This window comes from Microcebus murinus, chromosome 4 (genome assembly GCF_040939455.1).
Source record: "Microcebus murinus isolate Inina chromosome 4, M.murinus_Inina_mat1.0, whole genome shotgun sequence".
Taxonomy (NCBI): Eukaryota; Metazoa; Chordata; class Mammalia; order Primates; family Cheirogaleidae; genus Microcebus; species Microcebus murinus.
This window is the reverse complement of record NC_134107.1, coordinates 69,959,921-69,983,288: the sequence shown is the minus strand read 5'-3', so window position 1 is coordinate 69,983,288 and position 23,368 is coordinate 69,959,921. Positions and strand designations below refer to the sequence as shown.

The following is a 23,368-nucleotide window of genomic DNA, read 5'->3' as shown; positions in this document are numbered from 1 at the left end:
AAGAAAATATGGAATAAAGGAAAAAGCTTTAGGCCAGGCCCGGTGTCTCACACCTGTAATCCTAGCGCTCTGGGAGGCTGAGGCAGGAGGATCATTTGAGCTCAGGAGTTCAAGACCAGCCTGAGCAAGAATGACACCCCATCTCTACTAAAAAACATTGAAAGAAATTAGCTGGACAACTAAAAATATGTAGAGAAAAATTAGCCAGGTATGATGGCACATGCCTGTAGTCCCACCTACTTGGGAGGCTGAGGCAGAAGGATTGCTTGAGCCCCAGGAGTTTGAGGTTGCTGTGAGCTAGGCTGACGCCACAGCACTCTAGCCTGGGCAACAGAGTGAGACTCTGTCAAAAAAAAAAAAAAAAAGAAAATACCTCTAACCTCACTTTTTTCCTGCTATTTAAACAAGGGACTTGCATTTTCATTTCCCACTGAGCCTTGCAAATTATTTATGTGATTTTGTCTTCAGGACTAGAAACAGAACGAATAGCATCCTCTGTTTCTCTGGAATCATTCCACATTTCTTTGACAACAAGCTGGGCGCGGGGTGCATGAAGTACAGGGGGCTTCAGGAAGACTTCGTTCTGAAATCCAAGAATCCTCACTGTGTCTGTTACCCAAGCTCTGGCATGTGTCATTATGACTTTGGCTCCCTGGGGGTGGGGGAGGGGGAGCAAAGAGCATGCTCTTGGCCTGAATGGACATTGACAGTGTGGGGGTTCTTAACACCTCTGCTGAACAGGGTCTTATCCACTTTTGGGTTTGAGGGTCAGGTAAGCTAGGTGTGTGCTTTCAAAAGTGCCCTCACAATCCAAGGTATGGCTGTAATCCAGGAAGGACATGAACTCCATGGCATGCAACTATGTAGAAAACTTGATGGTTGTCACAGCACTGGAATACTTTTTCTTTTTCATTAACAAAGGTCCAAATAAAGCTAAAGGAATACTTTTATTTTTTTCAACACTACTTTGAGTTGCTGTTTTATAAAGAAATACTCTTGACTGGGTGCGGTGGCTCACGCCTGTAATCCTAGCTCTCTGGGAGGCCGAGGCGGGCGGATTGCTTGAGGTCAGGAGTTCAAAACTAGCCTGAGCAAGAGTGAGGACTCCATCTCTACTATAAATAGAAAGAAATTAATTGGCCAACTGATATATATATAAAAAATTAGCCGGGCATGGTGGCAGATGCCTGTAGTCCCAACTACTCGGGAGGCTGAGGCAGTAGGATCGCTTGAGCCCAGGAGTTTGAGGTTGCTGTGAGCTAGGCTGATGCCATGGCACTCACTCTAGCCTGGACAACAAAGCGAGACTCTGTCTCAAAAAAAAACAAAAAAAAAAAAAACTCTTGATGAGAATGACTAGAAGAGGGAGTTTAGATCAAGTGTCAGGCCCTAGGTAGACCCAAAATGTAGGGATACCACTCTTGGTTCCCATTGTCCCAAAACAAAACCCAGGGACTTCCACATCTTACTGTCTTTCCGATTGTGGTGTAGAAGGCTTTGGAAGAAACTACTGTCCTGCTGATCACCTTGCTTCACCACAAAAGGCTACAACAGGGATATGGCATTAACTGGATCCTCAACCAGCTTGAAATAAACTGTGGAGGCTGCTTTACCTCAGGACATAATACAGATCAGGGTGAAGTTCTGGGCTTGGTGGAGACTGAAGCAGACTGGCACATCAGTGGCCAAGACTACAATGAAAGTGGGAGGAGACATGATGGCAAGGAAGATGCCAGAACCACCCACTCTGTCTGCTAGCTCTATCACATATGCCCATAAGGCACTCGAGTATCCAAGCAGCAAGTCACCTAATTATTACTACTTCAAATATTGCCTGTGCTTCATTGTTTTTCCCCCCTCGATCTCCAGTTAAATATGTTAGACCTTTTCACTTTATTCTCTGTATTTCTTAAGCTGTCAGTCTCCATTTTCTTGATTCTTTGTACCACATTCTAGGTAATTTCTTAAGATCTTATCCAATTCACTAATAGATATTCAGCTGTGTCTACTCTAACCCATCGAGTTTATTTCAACAAATACATTTTTCATTTCTAAAAGTTCTATTTGTTTCTTTCCCAAGACCTGGTCAGTCTACATATTCTGTTTGCTCATTTTTGTGATTGTGCCTTTTATATATTTAAGGGTTTCATTCATTTAGCCAATAGTTATTGAGCCCCTATTATGTGCAAAGCACTGTTATAGGTGCTGGGGTTATACCAATGAAATAAAACAGAACCCACCCTCATATAGCCTACATCACAGTTACGCTGTATAGTACATAATTGAAATGAAAAATAAGAAAGCAAGAGAAGAGATAGTACAGGGAGGAGGGAGAGCTGCAATTTTACGTAAGGTGGCTGTTTTATATTTTCTAGCTGATAATTCCAATATCTAAATTGGTGGTTTAAGCATTTGTTTATTGTTTCAACTCTCAGTCATAGTAATAGTTTCATTGTCTATCTCATGATCTTTGATTATAAACTATTTGGTTGACCTAAATCTTCAGCAATTTTAGGGATCTCCCTAAGAGTTGTTTTTATTTTACTAACTAGTATCCACTGAGGGGGTTATCAAACCATGGCTTGTAGGCTGAATCTAGCCTACTTCCTGTTTTTATAATTAAAGTTTTATTGGTACAAAGTCATACCCAGTCATTTACATGTTGTCTATTGCTGCTTTCCTACTACAGCAGCAGAGTTGAAATAGTTATGACAAAGACTGTATGACACACAAAGCCTTAAATATTTACTATCTAGCTCTTGACAGAAAGTTTGTTGGCCCCAATCTACATAGATATACATAGGAACTAATAACGAAATTCAAACAGGCACTATTATATGCTGTTGTTGAGGCAAGTATAATTTGGTACACCCTTAATAGAGAGAAATACCTTTCAGTCAGTAACTAATTCTGACAAATGAGCCTGAGAAAATAACCAGAGAGGTATATAAAGACTTGTGTACTGGGCTGTTAATCAAAATATTATTTTTAATAGGAAAAAACTGGAAGCAATTAACATGTCCAACAATAAGGCAATAGATAATGATATATTCGTGGAAATGTATGGAAAGGTGTGCAAGCAAAATAATCTAATTTTTGGTGAATTATTACCAATCTGAAAATGCAGCATATTAACAATATACTCAGTACAATCACAATTCTTTAATTGTGCATTCAAATACAACCCATCACCAAAAGCAATTATTTCTGGGTAGTAAAATTTAAAGAGTTTTTTACTTTTTTTTTTATACTTCTATATAAACTACATTATGTGTCTAAAATTATTAAATGTTCTAGAGTGTAAGAATAGTATCATTAATACATTTTAAAAGTCTCTCTTAGAAATATAGACTAAATTTACAGATAAAATGACTTGTCTGGGATGTGCTTCAAAATAATCCAGTAGGTGTACGGCTCAAACAAGACTGGCTATGTATTGATAATAGTTGAAGCTTGATTATTGGTACACTGGATTCATTACTTTCTTCACCCTTCTGTATGTTTGAAACTTTTAAATATGCAGTTAAAAAACCCTGTCTTGTCTTTTCAGAAACCTAGTAAATAGCCAATATATCAAAGTTGGTTTTAGCCTTCCTACAACTATCTGTGACACTTTATAAGAAACATATTGAACAACTATTGACTAAAAGAAGAAATTAAGAGAAAAATTAAAGATATCTTGAAATCCAAGCATGGTGGTACACACTTGTAGTCCCAGCTACTCAGGAGGCAGGAGGATTGCTTGAGCCCAGTAATTTGAGGATGTAATGTGCTATGACAGCACCTAACTAGCCACCGCACTCCAGCCTGGTCAACATAGCAAGTCTTTTTTCTCTCTCTTTCTCTCCCTCTCTTTCCTATCTCTATGCACACATAAATAAATCTTGAGGCAAACAAAAATTGAAACACAACATACCAAGACTTATGGGATGCCTCAAAGACAGTTTAATGAAGGAAGTTTATAGCATTAAATGCCTGCATTAAAAAAGATCTCAAATAAACAATCAACATTACACCTTACGAAACTAGAAAAAGAACAAACTAAACCGAAAGTTAATAGAAGGGAGGAAATAAAGATCAGAGCAGAAATACATGAAATAGAGACTAGGAAAATAGAAAAAAGCAACAAAACCAAGAGTTAGTTTTTTGAAAAGCTAAACAAAATTGACAAACCCTTAGCTAGACTTACTAAGAGAAAAAGAGGAAAAACTCACCACACAAGGACACTAGAAGAAAACTATAGGCCAATGTTCCTGATGAATATAGAGGCAAAAATCCTCAACAAAATACTAGCAAACTATATTCAACTGTGCATTAAAAGAATCATTCACCATGATAAAGTGGGACTTATCCCTGGGTTGCAAGGATGTTTGAACATACACAAATCAATCTGATTCAGCATAGTAACAAAATGAAGCAGAAAGACCATGATCATTGCAATAGTTGAAGAAAAATTTTGACAAAATTTAACACCCTTTCATGATAAAACTCTAAAAAAAAATGGGTGAAAGAATGTTCCTCAACACAATAAAGGACATATATGACAAGCCCACAGCTAACTGTAGTTTTTGGCCGCAAGAGGAAAAGACAAAGTAGGGCAAAACAACGTGGCTTTATTGAGCGCTCCTGGGTGAGGTTCACAAGTTCCAAGAGGGGGTGTCTGGGAAGTCATGCCGGTTTCAAAGGGGTGAAGGCTTTTATGCTCTGAGGCAGGCTGGGAACTTTTGGCAGGAAGAGCTGGGAACTTTCCATTGTGACCTTTGGTGGTCATTGAGAAATAGGGGAATCCAGGAACCGAAACTTTCTTATCCAGGTGGACATCCAGGTGTGGTTGTTCTCAACAGGGGTGTCTGGTCTGGTGAGCCCCTTTTTTATCTAGGGAGGGGAGAGGGGCCCACCACCAGCCTTACATTAACATCATACTAAATAGTGAAAAGTTGAAAGCTTTTCCCTTAAGATCAAGAACAAAGTGATAAGATTTATTAGCATGATTTACTCATCCTACAATGTACATGTGTATCAAAACATCACATTATATCCCATGAATATATACAATTATTTGCCAAATTAAAATAAAAAAAAAATTTAAAAGAATATTTGTTCTTGGCTTCCGGTTCCTGACACAAGATCTTCTGGTGACACTGGTAATCACCAGAGGGAAAAGAATGTCTTTTTATATGCTAATGATACAACTGGTGGCTGTGGGCCTCTAGATAGCTTCCACCAGGAAGAGAGATGTTATTCCCTCAGTATTTCAGGGTAAGGAGAGGACAGAAATAGAGCATAAAGAATGTGACTGATAACTGGCCTCTGAGTTCTCCCTCCTGGACCTTTCATTGTTTGTACTAGCTTTAACCTTTGAAAGTCCATCAGGATCCACTGCAAGTTGTTTCTGAGTTTCCTTTTTGGGCAGTTCTATTTATAAAGATACTTCATGATTTTTCTTAGAGGTCCTTCAAAGAAAGGGAAATTTTTGTTTGTGTGAACAAAATTCATTCTATCTTGCAATACATATGGGCCTTCAAGTCCAAATACTTTATGGGGCATTATCTTATTTTCTGTACACCTGGGCATCTTTTGCTATTTCATCAAACCAAGAATTCATCATTACTTATCACTTTTCCCAACCACATTTTAAAAATACTAAAGCAACAAAAGGAAAACATAATGAATTATCTAGCTATAATACTGAAACAGTCATTCTTCATTCTTCTTACTGCACTGCCCAAATAGTTCATCATTTTCCAAGAAGGTATAAAAGAAGAAACCATCTCTGTAGTCTGCTTTTAGCTTTCATTGAAGAGTGGAGAACTCAAAATTTTTCACTTTCTGCTCATGAGAAGGAAATTTATAGAGGATGTTTCCCAGTTTTCAGATAAATCAAAAGACAAAGACAGCACCACTCTAGAGTCTCATGATGATTAACGATTGTATAACATGAGTGATCATCTCAGCCTGAGTCTTCAAAAATGACCATATCCTAGAATTTTCTCAAACTCAAGAATCAATATTTCTGAGCACCAAAAGGAAAGATGGTATTTTCATCCAGTTGGTCATGCAACATAAAGGATTTCATCACATAGTATTTTCCAACAAGAACATGGATGATCTCATTTTGCTAAAAGGATGTGACAGCATTACCTTTTATGATGTGAGTCAAAATTTACTTTCCAGAAAGGTTTGCAGGCTAAGTTTCTATTATAATTTCTAATTTAAAAAAATTGAAGTACCCACTGGACCAAGATGGTTAAATGGTGACAAAGTTTACCCATTTACTGAGGGTTAAGTATTATACTATTTTCAGGAAAATAAACCTTGCTTCAGAGACAGCTCAAAAAAGGGGGCAGTATAAAATACTATATATCAAAACCCAATTTTAAAAATATACCAATTTATAAAAACAAGGTTCTTAAAAACTTGACAAAATTCAGCCTTTTGTATTTTACCCTCGGCTCACCTCATTTTACCTTAGCTTTATGATCACTCAGGCTTTCTTCATTTCCTCTGCTTCAGGTTAACCCCTTCATATGTGATCTTGGTCCTAACTCTTTCACGATTTTTTGCCCACAAATAAATGTAATGTGCCCACGACTGAGAAAAAATAAACAACTACTCTCAACCGTATGATTTCCTCAATCAACTTCTCTCTCCTAGCCAGTAGCATCCTTCTAGAAAAGGGGACAATGCACTAAATGGACACACTTCTCAACTGTTTAATTATTCAAGCCATTGCATTTAAGCATGTATGTCCTCTCCTCCTTTGCTCTAACAAAATATTTCCCCTAAAGTTACTAATGGCCTAGTTGCAAATCTAACGGTGATAATTTTTTTTTCAACTGTAAAGAAAGGTTAAAACATTATTATATGTTCTAACTCTACAGTATTTTAAACATTACTTATAAAACCATTACAGAAAAAATAATTTAAAATATAAAACCATAGGAAATATAATCTCCAATAATTATAAACTTAAAATATGTTTATTATGTGTCAAATACTGTTCTAATTATCAGATATATATTAAATCTTTTGATCCTCTCAATAACCTTGAGGTAGATTATTATTATTCCTTTTTTACATGTAAGGAAACAGGCAATGAGATGTTAAGTTACTTATCCAAAGTTACATGTTGGCAGACCCAAGATCTGAATTCACAATTTAGTTCTATAGCCTACGAGTAATCTCTACATTATATAGCTTTCTTTAGTTAACAGAACTACAAAAAAGACCACTACAAGAAGATAAGGCATAATTTTATTACTTTCAACTCTTTTCCATCACAAAGAAAATAAAATAACACACAACTTTAAAAAAATAAATTTTTATTAAAAGCAGTAGAGTCTGAGCAGGAAGACAGTACAAAGAATGTAAACAATGTAAACATCACTACATTCAGCTCAGCCTGATTGAATGCTGAAAGACAACTCTAAAATGCTCTATGTGCCCTTACTAGCATGATACATTAATTCTATTTTACACAGACAACACACACTAACTTTGATTATGCAAAAGTATTTTATCGAAGTCGATCCCAGCGCCAAATACTGGCATCATCACAGACAGCTATGAGAATGCTGCTATCCCTGCTAAAACTGGTTTGTCGAATAGCAGCACCACATTTATGATGGGTCAGTGTTGTACATCTAGGGAAAAAACATGACAACTGGTTAAATTAAATACCATAATGTCAGTATGTACCTTAAAACAACGAATTAGAAAATGAGCACATGGCCAGGTGCAGTGGCTCACACCTGTAATCCTAGCACTCTGGGAGGCCGAGGCAGGTGGATTGCTCGAGGTCAGGAGTTCGAAACCAGCCTGAGCAAGAGCAAGACCCTGTCTCTACTATAAATAGAAAGAAATTAATTGGCCAACTAATATATATAGAAAAAGAATTAGCCGGGCATGGTGGCATATGCCTGTAGTCCCAGCTATTCTCGGAGGCTAAGGCAGTAGGATCGCCTGAGCTCAGGAGTTTGAGGTTGCTGTGAGCTAGGCTGACGCCACAGCACTCTAGCCTGGGCAACAGAGCAAGACTCTGTCTCAAAAAAAAAAAAAAAGAAAGAAAATGAGCACATGTTCCAAGTCATAAAGTCATATAGAAAGCATTTAAAACCAGAATATACTTACTTCACTTAAGAGCTCAATGTCAAATTTTATACAATTTGGGTATATTTAAGTTCAAGAAGCACACATAACTTGTATAAAAAAGAAATAATTTGTCACTAAGGAAATCATGAGAAATAATCATTATCGGAATAAAGCAGAAATTCTTTAACCCTGAAATGTAAATGACTTAAGGATGTTAAAATGTTAAATGTTAAAATGACTTAAAGATGGCATTTCACAGATCAATTATTTTCTCTAAAATTTGAGAAAAAGGCAGAAATTTTGAAGAGACATTTCTAAATACTTACTTGGCTTTATGAGGATCTTCTACTTCTAAATCCCAAACATAAAGTTTGCCAACCTGATTGCCCAGTGCAAGCATCTGTATAAACGTATTTTTTAAACCAGTGAATTAATAAAATCACCAAGCTCTAAACATTCAAGCAATTCCAAGTTATCTTTATTTCAAAAAACCTCAGCTCCAGCCTTTGCTGGGCTCTTAACTATGGCCTTGGATCTTATATTCCTGATTTGTAAATAGGAATAAGAGCAATTAATACTTAACAAGTGTCTTGAGTGGAAAAGGCGGCATTTTGTAAATTTATGAAGGGCTTTACAATTTACATTGTTAGCATGGTACTCACTTTTTCTTCTGCATTCAAGAATTACAGCAAAAGCTGTAGAAAACTCTTCCAAAGCTTTCTTACAGAAATAAATACCCAGGTAATTTGTTACCACAAAATCCAATAGATTTCTTTAAAATTTTAGATAACTAGTATTTTGTCTTCCATCCTGACTTTTCTCTACATTATTCTAGGAAAAAGTTACATAAGCTTAACACTGTACTAAAACATTAAGTCTTAGTAATGTTATATTAATACTTGTTATTGAATATAAACACCCAACTTTCATCAATACCTGTCAATGACATTTCAGTTAAGTACTGCAAATAGTGTGCAGAGTCAAAAAGGTAGAGTAACAAAAAAGGGCAAAGTAATCAACACAACATTAAAGAGGAAAAAAACATGGACACAACAGAAAAGGCTAGATTTGCAATGGTCTTGCATAAGTCAAATCATTTCAAAATCTAGAAATATGTTCATACCTTTTGCCAGAAATCCATAGAAAACCTCATGTACCAAATGTCACACTGGCTATAATCAAATCTCCCAAGAATAGTCACATTAGACTCACTGGGTTTAATTTTATCTATATCATCTTCCATTTTGCCTGGTTTCCAGCACACAATGGCATTTTCACAAGACTAAAAAAGAGAAATGAGGAAAAGAAATGTTAATTATAGAACTGAATTTAAAATATTAAAAACAAAGCTTTTCTTCACTATCATTTTAGAAGTGATAGCTCTTAGAACCTGGTTAATCAATCTACCAAGCACAGTGATATGCATTCATTTATATTTAGAGTCAATATCTACACTTAAAGGGACAAAAAAATCTGATTATCAACAGAATTAGACAATACAAAAGTATCACACTGTCTGAAATGTTCATTTTGTAAGTCACAATTTCTCTTCCAAATCAAACCAAGTTCAGCTCTAGATACTCTGACACCCAGAGACTTTGTTTTATAGCAAAGGTACAATTACAAGTACATAATATTACAAAACATGGCTCTTCATAAGCCTTTGCTTATTGAATTAATTTCACCTTTCCCCATTCAATTTCTCATTTCACTTCTAACCACAGATGGTCCCCCTTTACCTCGTTTGTTAACTATTAATCCTTCATCCACGGTGTCTGTGCCACACAGTAGGAACTCAGTACATGTCTTAGGAAAGCTGATGAACTCACAGAAAGTGCCTTAGAACTCAAGTTATTAATAGGGGAATAGGAAAGTAGTGGTTTGATATCTAGACACTGATATGGGGGTGGGACTGAAATAGGCTGAAAAGTTATACTTCTCCTATCCTATAACATCAAATCTTTACACACATGCTTATAATTAAGCAGTAAGTGGTAAAGAATACAATGGAAGGAAACTGCAAAGCTGTGGGTGGTTTGCCCACTAATGGACATAGAGCAATGTGTCTGGGCTCTAGTGCGTAGAGGCCAGAAATGCTACCAAACATCTTATGATGCCGTCCACAAAAAAGAATTATCAGACCCAACACTGACAGCACCGGGATTGAGAAACACTGGTGTAGGTGAACAGCGAGCCCTAGAGTTTTACAGAACAGGCTATACAGTCGCATGAGGTAGCCCTGTGGGATTCACTAGCATTTAAACAGTTTCACAGCAGGGCCACTGGAAGATTAGGTTGGGGACAACACATTCTTTTTTCTTCTCCACTTATTTTAGACTTTTGAAATCCTAGTGCTATATGGTATCTGTTATACAAGTTCACAACTGTGAAGTACCTTAGAAACCACCTAGTTTGATGACTCTTGACTAAATGCATAATTGGATCAATAAGCCTGTGGAGTTTTCCCAAAAGATTCATCTTGGCCTCAGCCCTACTGAATCAGAATCTCTAACAGAAAGGGCAAGGCAAAAGAAACATAAAATAGCTCTTTGAATGCTGCTTACCGACTGCACTGGTAAAGAATTTCTAATTACTAGAGCTTCCTCATGGGAAACTAAAGCATAGGGAGGTAAAAAGAAGTTGCCAGAGCTAGTGGATCGCTACACTTCAAAATTATCTACAGAGCTTTACAATATTACAAATTCCCAGGACCTCGTGCCAGATTTAGAATCTCTGAAGTGAGGTCTAGGAATCTATTTTTCCAATGTTCTCCTAGTGACTCTGATGCAGAGCCACATTTGAGACCACCAGTGTATTTTGGTTCAGCCTCCCACCTAAAATTCAGAAATCTTTTCCTGTGGACTAAGTTCTAAGAACAGAAATTTTTAAATGCTACTGGCTTTTCAGTTCTGCTATAAAAATGATGGAGCAGATGTAATATTCCCTATTTTTCCACTAAGTATAGATTAAAAGTCTGAATATCATGTATAAAGGCAAACACAAGACTCTGAAAGGCAGATAAATTAGGAACCCTTGGAACATGAACAATATAGTGCTGAGTTCTCTGGGTTTTCTTTTGCCTTATATATCCCAGATCGGATGCTAGAGAAGGCAGCGGCTCAGAAATGCTAATGGGTGAAGACAAAAAAAGCTTCAACAGAGACTGCTCTTTCTAGCCAAAGGACCAATATAGCGGCAGCCTAACAAGACATAAAATTTTCAGACAATAAATGCTCTACTCCAGCCAAACACCATAAGAAAAAACTACATTAAAAAATCTGTGGACCCATCTCCACCTGAACCAGCAAAGGTCCAGTCAAAAGCCATTCTCAGGTTGTAACTAAGCACCTCAAGTACCTACCACTCTTTGTGGTAATGGGGTAACCCTCCTACTCTCTCTGGCTGGGGTGCTATCAGAAGGCCTAGTACAGTTAGGATGTTCCTAACCACTCAGTCATAAGGCCACCACCAACTATCCACTATGTCAGTGGAGACCACTAGGGGAACAGTAATTAGGCTTCCTGGTCCCTCGCAGCCAGGGTGGTGTCAGCTAAGACCTACAGAAAACCTTAACTCCCACACCCACCCAGCAGTAATGAGCTACCTAAACCAAGTCAACAGAGTGGGGAACCCAGACATCCACCCGCACCTGGCAATCACGAGTCAGTGCTCCCCAGTTCCCCAGCTTTTTAAAAAAATATCAGAGAAAGCCTGCTGTAAGAAAAGATCCAAATAAGATCCAGAGTCTCATAGTATCCAAAATATCCAGGTTTCAATCAAAGGTCACTCACCATAAGAATCAGAAAACATCAACTTTAAAAAGATAATCAACAGATGCCAAACTGAGATAACAAAAATGTCAGATCTTACATAGATTTAAGACAGTAATCGTGAAAATGCTGTAATGAACACAAACATGCTTATAACAAACAAAAGTCTCAGCAAAGAAACAGAACAAGAATCAAATGGAAATTTCAGAACTGAAAAATACTATTATAACCAAAATAAAAAACTCAATTGATGGGCTCAACACCAAGAGGAGAGGATACAGAGCCAGTAAATCTAAAAGTAATGCAACAGAAATTACTCAATCTGAACAAAAAAGAAAACAGACTTAAAAAAAATGATTAAGTCCCAGAGACCAAACAAAAAAATCTAACATTCTTAGCATTGTAGTCCCAAAATGACGAAAGAGAGCAGGGCTGAAAAAGAATTCAAGTAATGACTAAAAACTTTCCAAATCTAGAACAAAGTATGTTCCTAAAACATAAACCTATTACAGAATCAAGAAGGTTAGATAATCCAAAGAAATTCACATCAAGTCAGATCATACTCAAACCTCGAACTAGGTATACTTATGCTCAATCTGAAAACTAAAGACAAGGAATAAATCCTAAAAGCAGTAAGACAGACAGAACACCCTACTTACAGGGAAAAACAATTCCAATGACAGCAGATTTCTCATCAGAAATTATGGAGGCCAGAGAGGGAGCACATTTTTCAAGTGTTGAAAATAATTGTGAAGCCAGAATTTAGTGAATATAGCCTTCAGGAATGAAGCAGAAATGAGGCCACTTCTCAGATGAAGAAAAACACTGAGAATTTGTCACCAGCAGACTTACCCTAAAAGAATGGCTACAGGAAGTTTTCTGAACAGAAAGGCAATGATTTACAAAAGAGTCTTAGAATTACCTGTATGGAAAAACAACTGAAAAAACAAAATGAGTAAATGCAATACTCTCCTTTTCCTCTTGAGCTTTCTAAATTACATTTGATGGTTAAAGCAAAAATTATAACACCATCTGATGTGGTTCTCAAATATAAAATAAATATTCAAGACATTTATATTATAAATGGAGAAGAACAAGTGATAAAGTGATGTAAACTTCACTCAAATTGGTAAAATGCCAATATATAGCAGACTGTGGTAAGTTATAATACATATAGAAAAAAGACTCAAAATATTACGGATAAATAAAATACTATAGATAAATGGAAATGGAATTCTAAAACGTGTTCATGTAACCTATGGGAAGTTTGGGGGAAAAAACCTAAAGAATGAAATAAAAAAGCAAAATGGCAGACTTAAAGCAATAACTGATGTTAAGGCTTAAATATAAATGGTCTAAATAAACCAACTAAAAGATAGATTGGCAGAGTGGATTACAAAAATATGACCCAACTGTATATCATCTATAAGAAACTTACTAAAATATAGCAATATACATAGATTAGAAATAAAAGGTTCAAAAAAGATTACATAATGATAAAAGGGGCAAGCCCCCATGACAAAGCAATACTAAATGTGAATAGAGCTACAAAACATGTGAAAGAACTGAAAGGAGAAAGAGAAATCCACAGTTGCAGATGAAGATTTCAAAACCTGCCTCTCAATAACTGATAAAACAGCAGACAAAAATAATCAACAAGGATATATAAGATTCAATAACACCATCAACCAGCAATATCTAAACACTTACTGAACATTCCACCCAATACAATACACATTATTTTGAAGTTCCCATGGAACCTATCTAAAATAGAGCCATAAAACAAATTCTCAAAAGAGTTAAAAGAACTGATTCAACAACCTAAGCTCCCACCTTAAGAAACTAGTATAAAAGTTGAGCAAAATAAACCCCTAGCAAACAAAAGAGAGGATATCAATAACATTCAAAACAGGAAAAGCAAGGAAACAAGATCAATAAAATTGAAAATCTCTAACAAGATCGACAAAAGAAGACATAAACTACCAATTTCAGGAATACAATAGAGGTTATCACTAGAGACCCAGCAGATACCAAAACGCTAACAAGGGAATACTACAAACAGCTCTGTTCACATAAATTTTTACTTTAGATGGAATGGACCCATTCCTTAAAATAGCACAAACCACTGACACTCACACAATATGAAGTGATTAATTTGAATTAATACCCTTTTAATTATTTCAGCCCTATAACTATTAAGGAAATTGAATTCATAATTTTAAAAATCCCTCTCAAAACTTTTTAGGCACAAATGATTTAACTGGATAATTCTACCAACCATTTAAAGAAGAATTAATGCTAATTTTGTACAATCTCTTCCAGAAAATAGAAGACAAAACACTTGACAATTCATTTTATGAAGTCAGTACTACTAACAACAAAACCAGACAAAAACAGTAAAAAAAAATTCAGAACAATAAATACAGACACAAAATCCTTAACAAAATATTAGCAAACAGGCCGGGCATGGTGGCTCACACCTAGCACTCTGGGAGGCTGAGGCGGGAAGACTGCTTGAGCTCAGGAGTTAGAGACCAGCCTGAGCAAGAGCGAGACTTCGTCTCTACTATAAATAGAAATAAATTAGTCAAACAACTAAAAATAGAAAAAATTAGCTAGGCATGGTGGCATGTGCCTGTAGTCCCAGTTATCCGGGAGGCTGAGGCAGGAGGATCGCTTGAGCCCAGGAGTTTGAGGCTGCTGTGAGCTAGGCTGATGCCTTGCCTGGCACTTTAGCCCAGGCAAGACAGTGAGACTCTGTCTCAAAAAAAAAAAAAAAAAAAAAAAATTAGCAAACAGAACTCAGAAACATATAAAAAGAATTATATAGCATGACCAAGTGGAGTTTATTCCAGTGTTATAAAGCTAGATCAATATTCAAAAACCAATCAATATAATCCACTATTTTAACAAGATAAAGAAGAAAAACCATACGATCATATCAAATAAGATAAAATCTACACAAAACATACAACTAACATACTTAACGTTGAAAGACTGAATGACAAGTCAAAAATGTCATTAACACTGCTATTCAACATAGGACTGAAAGCTCACCAATGCAAAAAGAGAAGAGAAGAGAGAAGAAAAGAGAAAAGAAAAGGCATACCTATCAGAAAGGAAGAAATAAAACTATCCCTATTTGCAAATGACATGATGGTCTACACAGAAAATTGCCAAGTAATTTACAAAAAAACCCCTTCAAGAATAAGTAGTTTAGTTAGGTTGCAGGATTCAAAATCAATATGCAAAGATCAACTGTATTTCTACATATTGGTTATGAACACATAAAAATAGAAATCTAAAAAATTATGTATCATTTACAATTGTTCAAAAAAACCTTTAGGTATAAATCTAACAAAGCACAAACATTTATATGCTAAAACTTCAAAATGCTAATGATAAAAATCAAAGAAGATCTAAATAAAAGACTCATACCATAGCTGTGGATTAGGAAACTTGGCCTAAAGACATTATTTCCCCTCAAAATGATATATAGGTTTAACACAATTTAACACAATGCCAATCAAAATCTCTCTCCCTGCAAAAAAAAAAAAAAAAAAAAAAAAAAAAAAGGCCAGTAAGATTTTTTATAAATATAGACAAGATTATTCTAAAATTTATGTGGAAAAGCAAAGGAACTATATAATGGCTAAAAACAATCTTGAAAAAAAAGAATGAAGTGGGAGAAATCTATCTGATTCCAAGAATAATATAGAGCTAATATAATGAAGACCGTGTGTGTAATACTAGTAGAGAGACAGAAAGCGAAACAGAACAGAAAAACCAGAAACAGCCTCACATAAGGATGGCCAGACAATTTTTGACAAAGGCGCAAAAGTAATTCAATGGAGGAAGAATAATCTTTCAATAAATGCTGCTGAAACAACTGAATATCCACAGAGGGAGAAAAAAAAGGACTTCAACTAAACCTCGTACCTTATACAAAAATCAACTCAAAATGGATCGTCCATTTAATGTAAAACACAGCAGTCTAAAACTTTTAAAAGAAGCCACAGGAGAACATGTTTAAGGTCTAGGGCTTGGTGAAGAGTCTTTAGATACAACATCAACAACATGATCCATAAAATGTTTTTAAAAACCCAATAAATTGGATTTCATAAAAATTAAAAACATATGCTCTGTGAAAGACCCTAGTAAGAAGATGAAAAGATGAACTACCAACTGAAAGAAAATATTTGCAAACCACATATCTGACATAGGATTCATATTTGGAATATATTCAGAATTCTCAAAACTCAACAGTTAAAAAAAAAAATAACAAAAACCAATCTAATTAGAAATGAGCAAAAGAGATACGAAGAGATATCACCAAAAAGGATATGTGGATGATAAATAAGCACATGAAAAAGATGTTCAACATCACTAGCCATCAGGGAAATGCAAATTAAGACCAGGAGGAGATATCACTACACACCTATCAGAACAGCTAAAATAAAAAATAATGACAATACCAAATGCTGGCGAAGATTCGGAGAAACTGGATCTCTCATACATTGCTGGTGAGAATGTAAAATGGCACGGCCACTCTGGAAAATAGTTTGGCAGTTTCTTAAAAAACTAAACAAACTTAACCATGACCCAGCAATTGCCCTCCTAGGCATTTACCCAGAGAAATGAAAACTTTTAAGTCCACACAAAAACCTGTACACAACTGTTCATTAGCAGCTTTATTTGTAATAGCCCCAAACTGGAAACAGCCAAAACATCCTACAATAGATAGTTAAATAAACTGTGGTACATCCATACCATGGAATACTACTCAGCAATAAAAAAGGGAACTACTGATAGAGGCAACAAGTTGGATGAATCTCAAGGGCATTATACTGAGTGGAAAAAAACAATCTTAAAAGGTCCCAAAATGTAACAGTGTTGAAATGACAAAATTCACTATGATAAAATGACAAAACCATACACACACATTGTACTGATGTTAATTTCCTAGATTTGATATTGTATTATAATTACATAAGATATAACTATTAAGGGAAATTGGGTAAAGGTCAAATGGGACCTCTCTGAACTATCTTTGAAACTTCCTGTGAATCTCATTATTTCAAGATCAAAAGTTTAAGGAAAAATATAAACCACTAAAACTATAGACATTAAAGCCAAGAAAAAAATTAATCAGGCTCTGCTTAAGAAAATGTGAAGTGGCCTGAAATCCACATCAAGAAAAGAAACTGGACAGCAATTTCTCCAAATTTGACAATCCTAAATGTTCATATAACATCATGAGTAATTTCTCTAAATTATCAGCTAAAAAAAAAATACATATATACACATACACACAGATGGTTCCTGATTTATGATGGTTTAACTTATGATTTCTTGACTTTATGATGGTATGAAACCATCATAATTTTGACATACTTCAAATTTTGAATTTTGATCTTTTCTTGGGCTAGCTATATGCAGTACATGAGCTATTCAACACTATTATAATATAGGCTTTGTGTTAGATGATTTTGCCCAATTGTAGAGTAATGTTAAGTGTTTTGAGCACGTTTAAGGTAGGCTAGGCTAAGCTATGATATCTGGTAGGTTAGGGGTATTAAATGCATTTTCCTCATGAAATTTTTAATTTATGATGGCCTTATCAGGATGTAATTCCATCATAAATCGAAGAGCAGGTCTATCAATATGCTAGAGCAGAGGTTGGCAAACTACAGCCCATGAGCCAACTCCAGCCACCTGATTTTGTAAATAAAATTTTACTGAAATAGTGACAAACACAGAAAACAAACCACTGGCTTGAGATACTGGTTACCTGCAATAACATCGAATATCAGAGAACACTATCACCTTGCAAGCTACATTTCTCATCTTACTGGAGCACAAAGAATTTTAATTCACTAGGATGTTTTATCCCTAAAACAAGTTTCCAAATATATAAAAATAATGAGACTTCAGAAAAAAAAGGCAGTTTCCCATCTGCCATTCATCTTAACAAACTACACAAAAACCTCCCTGCAAAGTTCCAACACACACATACATACATACATACATACATACATACATACACACATACATACACACACACACACACACACAATGGAAGTATATCTTAACTGCAGTTACCATACCTTAGAAAGTATCAAATCGCCTAACCATCGCACACAATCAACATAATTCCTATGTATGTCTCTGGTAGAAAAATCAGGAAAATGGATTTTCTGAGAAATAAATGGCCTGAAGGAAGAATGGAAATGTAAAAAGTTAAAAGAAAAAATTATTGTAGAATCACACTTTTTCATATTTGGATTTATAAAACTTTGAAAAAAATGTATGACTATTAATTCCTCTGTGTACCTATATAACGAATACCTTATTAGTTTATTGAGAGCTAAAGTCTCACTCCACTTCTTTTTCCTATAATATTTCATTTATTAAAATTGCAGCTCCTGCCTTTTACTATATATAACCCCAAATAAAACACTTCAATTCTGGCTATCCTAACCAATGATAAAGACCTGAATGTGGAGATCACTAAGTTTATCATAGAAAACATACTAAGCCACCTACTCAATCCTGTAAAATTTAGCATTCATGGTTTATGAAAGTCAACATATCTACAATACTGCAAAAGATCGTCATCTTTTTAGGAACAATGAAACATCATTCCAAAGTCTGCTAAAGGTAAGTTTAGATGACGAGAGTGCTGCCTTGAGCATTACTTTCTGAAAATGACACCTTACAGGAATTTCACATCTAATTAGGAATTTTCCAAATAATTTCTGTACTTAGGAAACCAAATCATGGCATCATTTTTCCCTTAAATATATTTGTCAGAAGACAATAAGCAAGACAAGCTGCCACTAATTTTGGAGTGTTTTAATACTATACCTGACATGTCTACTCTAGTAAGTGATTCTGTTTTTAATCAGAAATAACTATAGAATATAATATGCCATTAATTAGTTGTTTTAGGAAATTCATATGTTCTCTCTTTATGTTTTCCTCACATTTGTAAAAAGCACACTGGGCTGCATCATCTCAAACAACCCCTCTAATTCAAATTCTGGGATCTTGTTTGTTAAAACATTAAAATGTTATTAATGATCTAATATAAATTCCTAAATCTAATATAATTATGTTACTTGCTTTTTAGCCAAGTAAATATAATCTTATGACTAAACCTCTCTCAGGGAGAAGACTAACACAACTCAATGTTATTTTTTGTAAACTGTGAAATATAACTTGTCTTTATTCCAGAGGCCTAGAAAATAATTTAAAAATATAAATTTAACATTGTAGTAGCCACTGGTGTTTTAAAGGAAAAATCTTAAAGTTGTAATAATCCTTAGAGGCCATGGAGGTCTAATGAATGTTAGTGCAATGAAGTATTTACTGATGCTTACAAAGTTAACTAACAATCTATTAATAATCTAGCTTGATAATCTAAACTCTAGCTCTTTGCTAAAACAAAAGTGGCAACAAAGTTAACATATGCAGACAAACGATGTTTATAGTGAAAGTGTTAATGACAGCTTCATAAGATTCTAAAGAGTTACTGCACTAATTGAGACATTCCAAAAATATATAAGGAAAACTGAAAAATTCTCCACCCTATAGTACCATAAAGCAAGGCTCCTGCATGTGAATTTTCTCCATTTATTATGAAGTGAGCATCATTTAGAGGAATGCATTAATATTATCATGAATGAGATAAGAACCCCTCCCCCTTTTTTGAGAGGAGGTGTTGTTCTATCACCTAAACTAGAGTAGAGTGGCACAATCACAGTTCATTGCAGCCTCGATAGAACCCCTGGGCTCAAGCAATCCTGCTGCCTAAGTAATAAGAACATGCCACCATGCCCAGCTTATTATTTACTTCTTTTGTAGAGACGGGATCTCATTGTGTTGCTCAGGATGGTCCCAAACTCTTGGCCTCAAGTGATCCTCCTGCCTCAGCCTCCCAAAGTGCTGGGACTACAGGTGTGGACCACTTTGCCTGGCCAAGAACCCCAGTTATTGAAATTGTGGCTTACCATCTTAAATTAGAATTTACACTGTTTATAACATGACTCTATTGTGTCCTTTACTTTCTTTATTTCATAAGTTTAAGTGATTTAACATTATTCCTCAGTACAACATAGCAAATTATTTTGAATACTACAATTGTTACCTGTTAGTTTTATTTGGGTTATAATCATAAGATTCCTTAATTGCATTCATCATTCTCTTTGAATTGATCCTCCAAAGTTTAAGAGAGTGATCCATACCACAAGACATTATTTTTTCACCCAAAAGATCATAATCCTGTATATAAAACAGAAAATTTTAAGTATATAAATTACAGCCCCAAATTATATTTATCCAATTTTCATCTGATGTAATATAGTGAAAATTGTATTTTAAACCACAATACTAACTACACTTTGGGTTTTATCTATAAAAGCCATAAATCAGAGTTAACTACCTTCAAGAATTTACGGTTTTAATTGATTTGTCACCACAGTATGAGCTTTTACAATACAGAAGGCAAGAAAATAAATTACTTGAACTTAGTGTTACCTATTCAATTATCTTTAAATATTTATTTTGCTTTATTTTGAAGGTAAAGTGAACACTAAGGTATAATAATTATTCGATGACACAAGAAGCTGAATAGTTATATTACTCTTCCTGTCTAATCCTGATCAAGCAATGAAAATGACATCTATATGTGAAAACACATGAACCTAAAACAGCTGAAATTTAACTTTATCTGTACTTCTAAGTCAAAACATTTACATTGGTTTTAGAGATCACTTGTGGACACTGAGGCCCAGAGATGCTACTTAATTTAGCATAAGGCACACAATAAGTTAATGAAAAACTCACACATCTATCCTCCTAGCAGCGAACTCCTGTGTTAAGTAGAAGAGATATATATTGTCTCCTGTTTTCATTCTAAGAAATAACAGTAAAGAGTACTATTAAAGGATATTTTCCCTATTAACCTAGGTATTATGTGTTTATCCAACCCTCCAGTTAATTATGAGCAGTGTTTTATAAGAGTCTGAGAACTTTTAGGTTTGTGTTTATTGAATTCACAAGTACACTATTTCTAATTACCTCACTGTCAACAGCAACAAGACATCCTCAGACTCGGTAGTTCTAATTTAGAGTTCTTAATAAAGGATAGTACACTTGGCTTTTACACACATAAAGCCAAATATAGAATGCTATTGCAACTTTTAGAAAATCCAAGTTGACAGGGTATCCCAAGTTAGGTATGATTCTCAAAAATGCATACAAACCCCATCTACAGGAATATTTTGGTGCTTCCAATTAATATGCTACATGCTTCAAAATATGCACCCTTTACATAGTTAAATAAAAAACAAAAACCAAAGAGGTAGAAAATTTCTAAAGGAATCAAGGGAGCTATACATGGAACATAAATAAAGCTAAAATAATGTAAAAATCTGAAATCTTAGTGAAAACACTTGTATCATATTATAGTAGATCAAAGGATTATAATACAAGCAATAGAAAGACAGTATTTAAACCAACTATTGGTCTTTTATAATACCACGCCACCCAAGGAGAAAAGTTGGAAACAAGTTACATAAAACTCAGTATTAGCACAATAAACCACTTCCTAAAAGTGAGTAACTTATGTTTCAACTTCAAAGAAAAGATGAAAAGTTGTTAATGGCTAAGTAGTTTAATGTTTTCCTTTAACAACTGAGAAAAAGTAAAACAAAGATTAACTTAGTGGTTTTATATTAACAGAAAAGGAACAAGTTCATAGTATTTGTGCAGGTAATTAAAAAAACATACAAAAATAGCCTTTACTCGCTTTATTCCTTCATATGTAAGATCAAAATCTTGTCTGTCAAACATAAATGAAATGTCTGCCTGACAGGCTTTATAAAACAAACATATGCTTTCTTATATGGAGTTCCATGGGAATGTTCATAGCTATGTAAACTTAAGTCACTGCCCTGCAGCTTTCAACTTACAGCACTTAGAACTTCATCTCTGTGCCCTTCTACGCCTCCAAATATTGCCACCAGAGTGTCCGTTTGGATATTCCATAATCGTAAAGCATGATCTAGTATAAACATACAAAAAATTCAGATGAACTTTTATCATTCATTTACTATGAACTTCCAACATCTTGTTAAAAATAAAAAAACTACAGAAGTTTGCACTTAAGTTATGCACAGTAAAGCCTAAAAATGGTATCTGTATTATATAGCAACTTAAAATATTTACATCACATGTAGAATTAACTAGGTGCTAAGGTTTGAATGTGTCCTCCAAAAAGCATGTGTTGAGAACTTAATCCCTAATATAACAGTGTTGTGATGTGGGGTCTAATATGAGTTATTGAGGTCATGGGGCTCCACCTCCAAGAATGGATTAATACCAATTATATTTAATAAAAAGACCTAAGACTACAAATTCAATCGCTTTTTCCCTCACACATTCTCTTTCTCTTCTGGCCTTCCACTATGGGAATGATGCAACACCTGGCCCTCACCAGATGTTGGTGGCATGCTCTTGGACTTCCAAGCCTCTCAAACTGTAAGTCAAATAAATTTTTGTTCATTATAAATTACCCAGTGTGTGGCATTCTGTTATGGCAGCATAAAACAGACTAAGGTTGGTACCAAGAAACTGAACTGTTCCTATAAATATCAGAAAATGTGGAAACAGTTTGAAACTGGGTAACATGTTGTGGCTGGAAGAATTTGGAGAAGCAAGCTAGAAAAAGCCTGTTTTGCCACGAATGGAATGTTGAGGTCAATTCTGGTGAGGGCTCAGAAGAAGACAACAACTGCAAGGAGAGCCTAAATCATATTAGAGATTACTTAAGTGGTCCTGATCAGAATGTTGATAAAACTATACATAGTAAAGACCATTCTGATGAGATCTCAGATAGAAATGAGAAAGTACTGGAAACTGGAGTAAAGATCATCCTTGCTATACAGTTGTAAAGAACTTTGCAGAATTGTGTCCATAACCTAAGGACTTTGTAGAAGGCAGAGCATAAGAGCAATGAACTAGGATATTTGGAAGAAATATCTAAGCATCAAAGCATTCACACTGCTGCATGGCTTCTTTTGGCTGCTTACAGTAAAATGAGAGGAGAAGGATTTAAAGATGGAATTTATAATTAAAAGGGAAGCAAAACAAAAAGATCTGGACAATGCTCAGCCTGGCTGCACAAATAAAAAACTGTGTTCGGGAGAGAATAGGAAGAATGTGGCCAAGCGGCCAATTGCTAAACAGATTAATAGGGATAGAAGGAAGCCAGATTCTATTCATCGAGATAATAGGAAAATGACCTCCAAGGCATTTCAGAGACTTCTGAGGCAAAATTAGGACCCTGAGGACAAGGCTTCCAGACAGGCACTCACAAGTTCTCTACATTCACTTCCCAGAGCCTTTGGAGACTCTGCTCCCTGCCTATGCAGCACTCCTTGGTTGCCCCAGGTGTAGCTCAAGAGGGCTCAGGCCACAGCTTCAGAAGGTGCAAGCAGCAAATC

The 23,368-nt window shown here is 35.3% G+C and overlaps 1 protein-coding gene across 2 annotated transcripts in view; it reads right to left on the bottom strand.

Moving 5' to 3' along the window:
- Positions 1-7,302: 7,302 nt before the first annotated feature.
- EED (embryonic ectoderm development) overlaps positions 7,303-23,368 on the bottom strand; it is a 33,068-nt gene continuing 17,002 nt past the window's right edge. The window contains exons 7-13 of one of the 2 annotated variants that reach the window (XM_076002404.1): positions 21,836-21,927; positions 20,011-20,144; positions 17,969-18,074; positions 16,337-16,411; positions 9,215-9,373; positions 8,418-8,491; positions 7,303-7,643 (exon numbers count right to left, since the gene is read on the bottom strand). In XM_076002404.1, coding sequence (XP_075858519.1) covers positions 7,517-7,643; positions 8,418-8,491; positions 9,215-9,373; positions 16,337-16,411; positions 17,969-18,074; positions 20,011-20,144; positions 21,836-21,927 — 767 coding nt within the window. In that variant the 3' untranslated portion in view covers positions 7,303-7,516. The remainder of the gene's footprint in view (positions 7,644-8,417; positions 8,492-9,214; positions 9,374-16,336; positions 16,412-17,968; positions 18,075-20,010; positions 20,145-21,835; positions 21,928-23,368) is intronic. The other variant, XM_076002405.1, reaches the window with a different exon arrangement.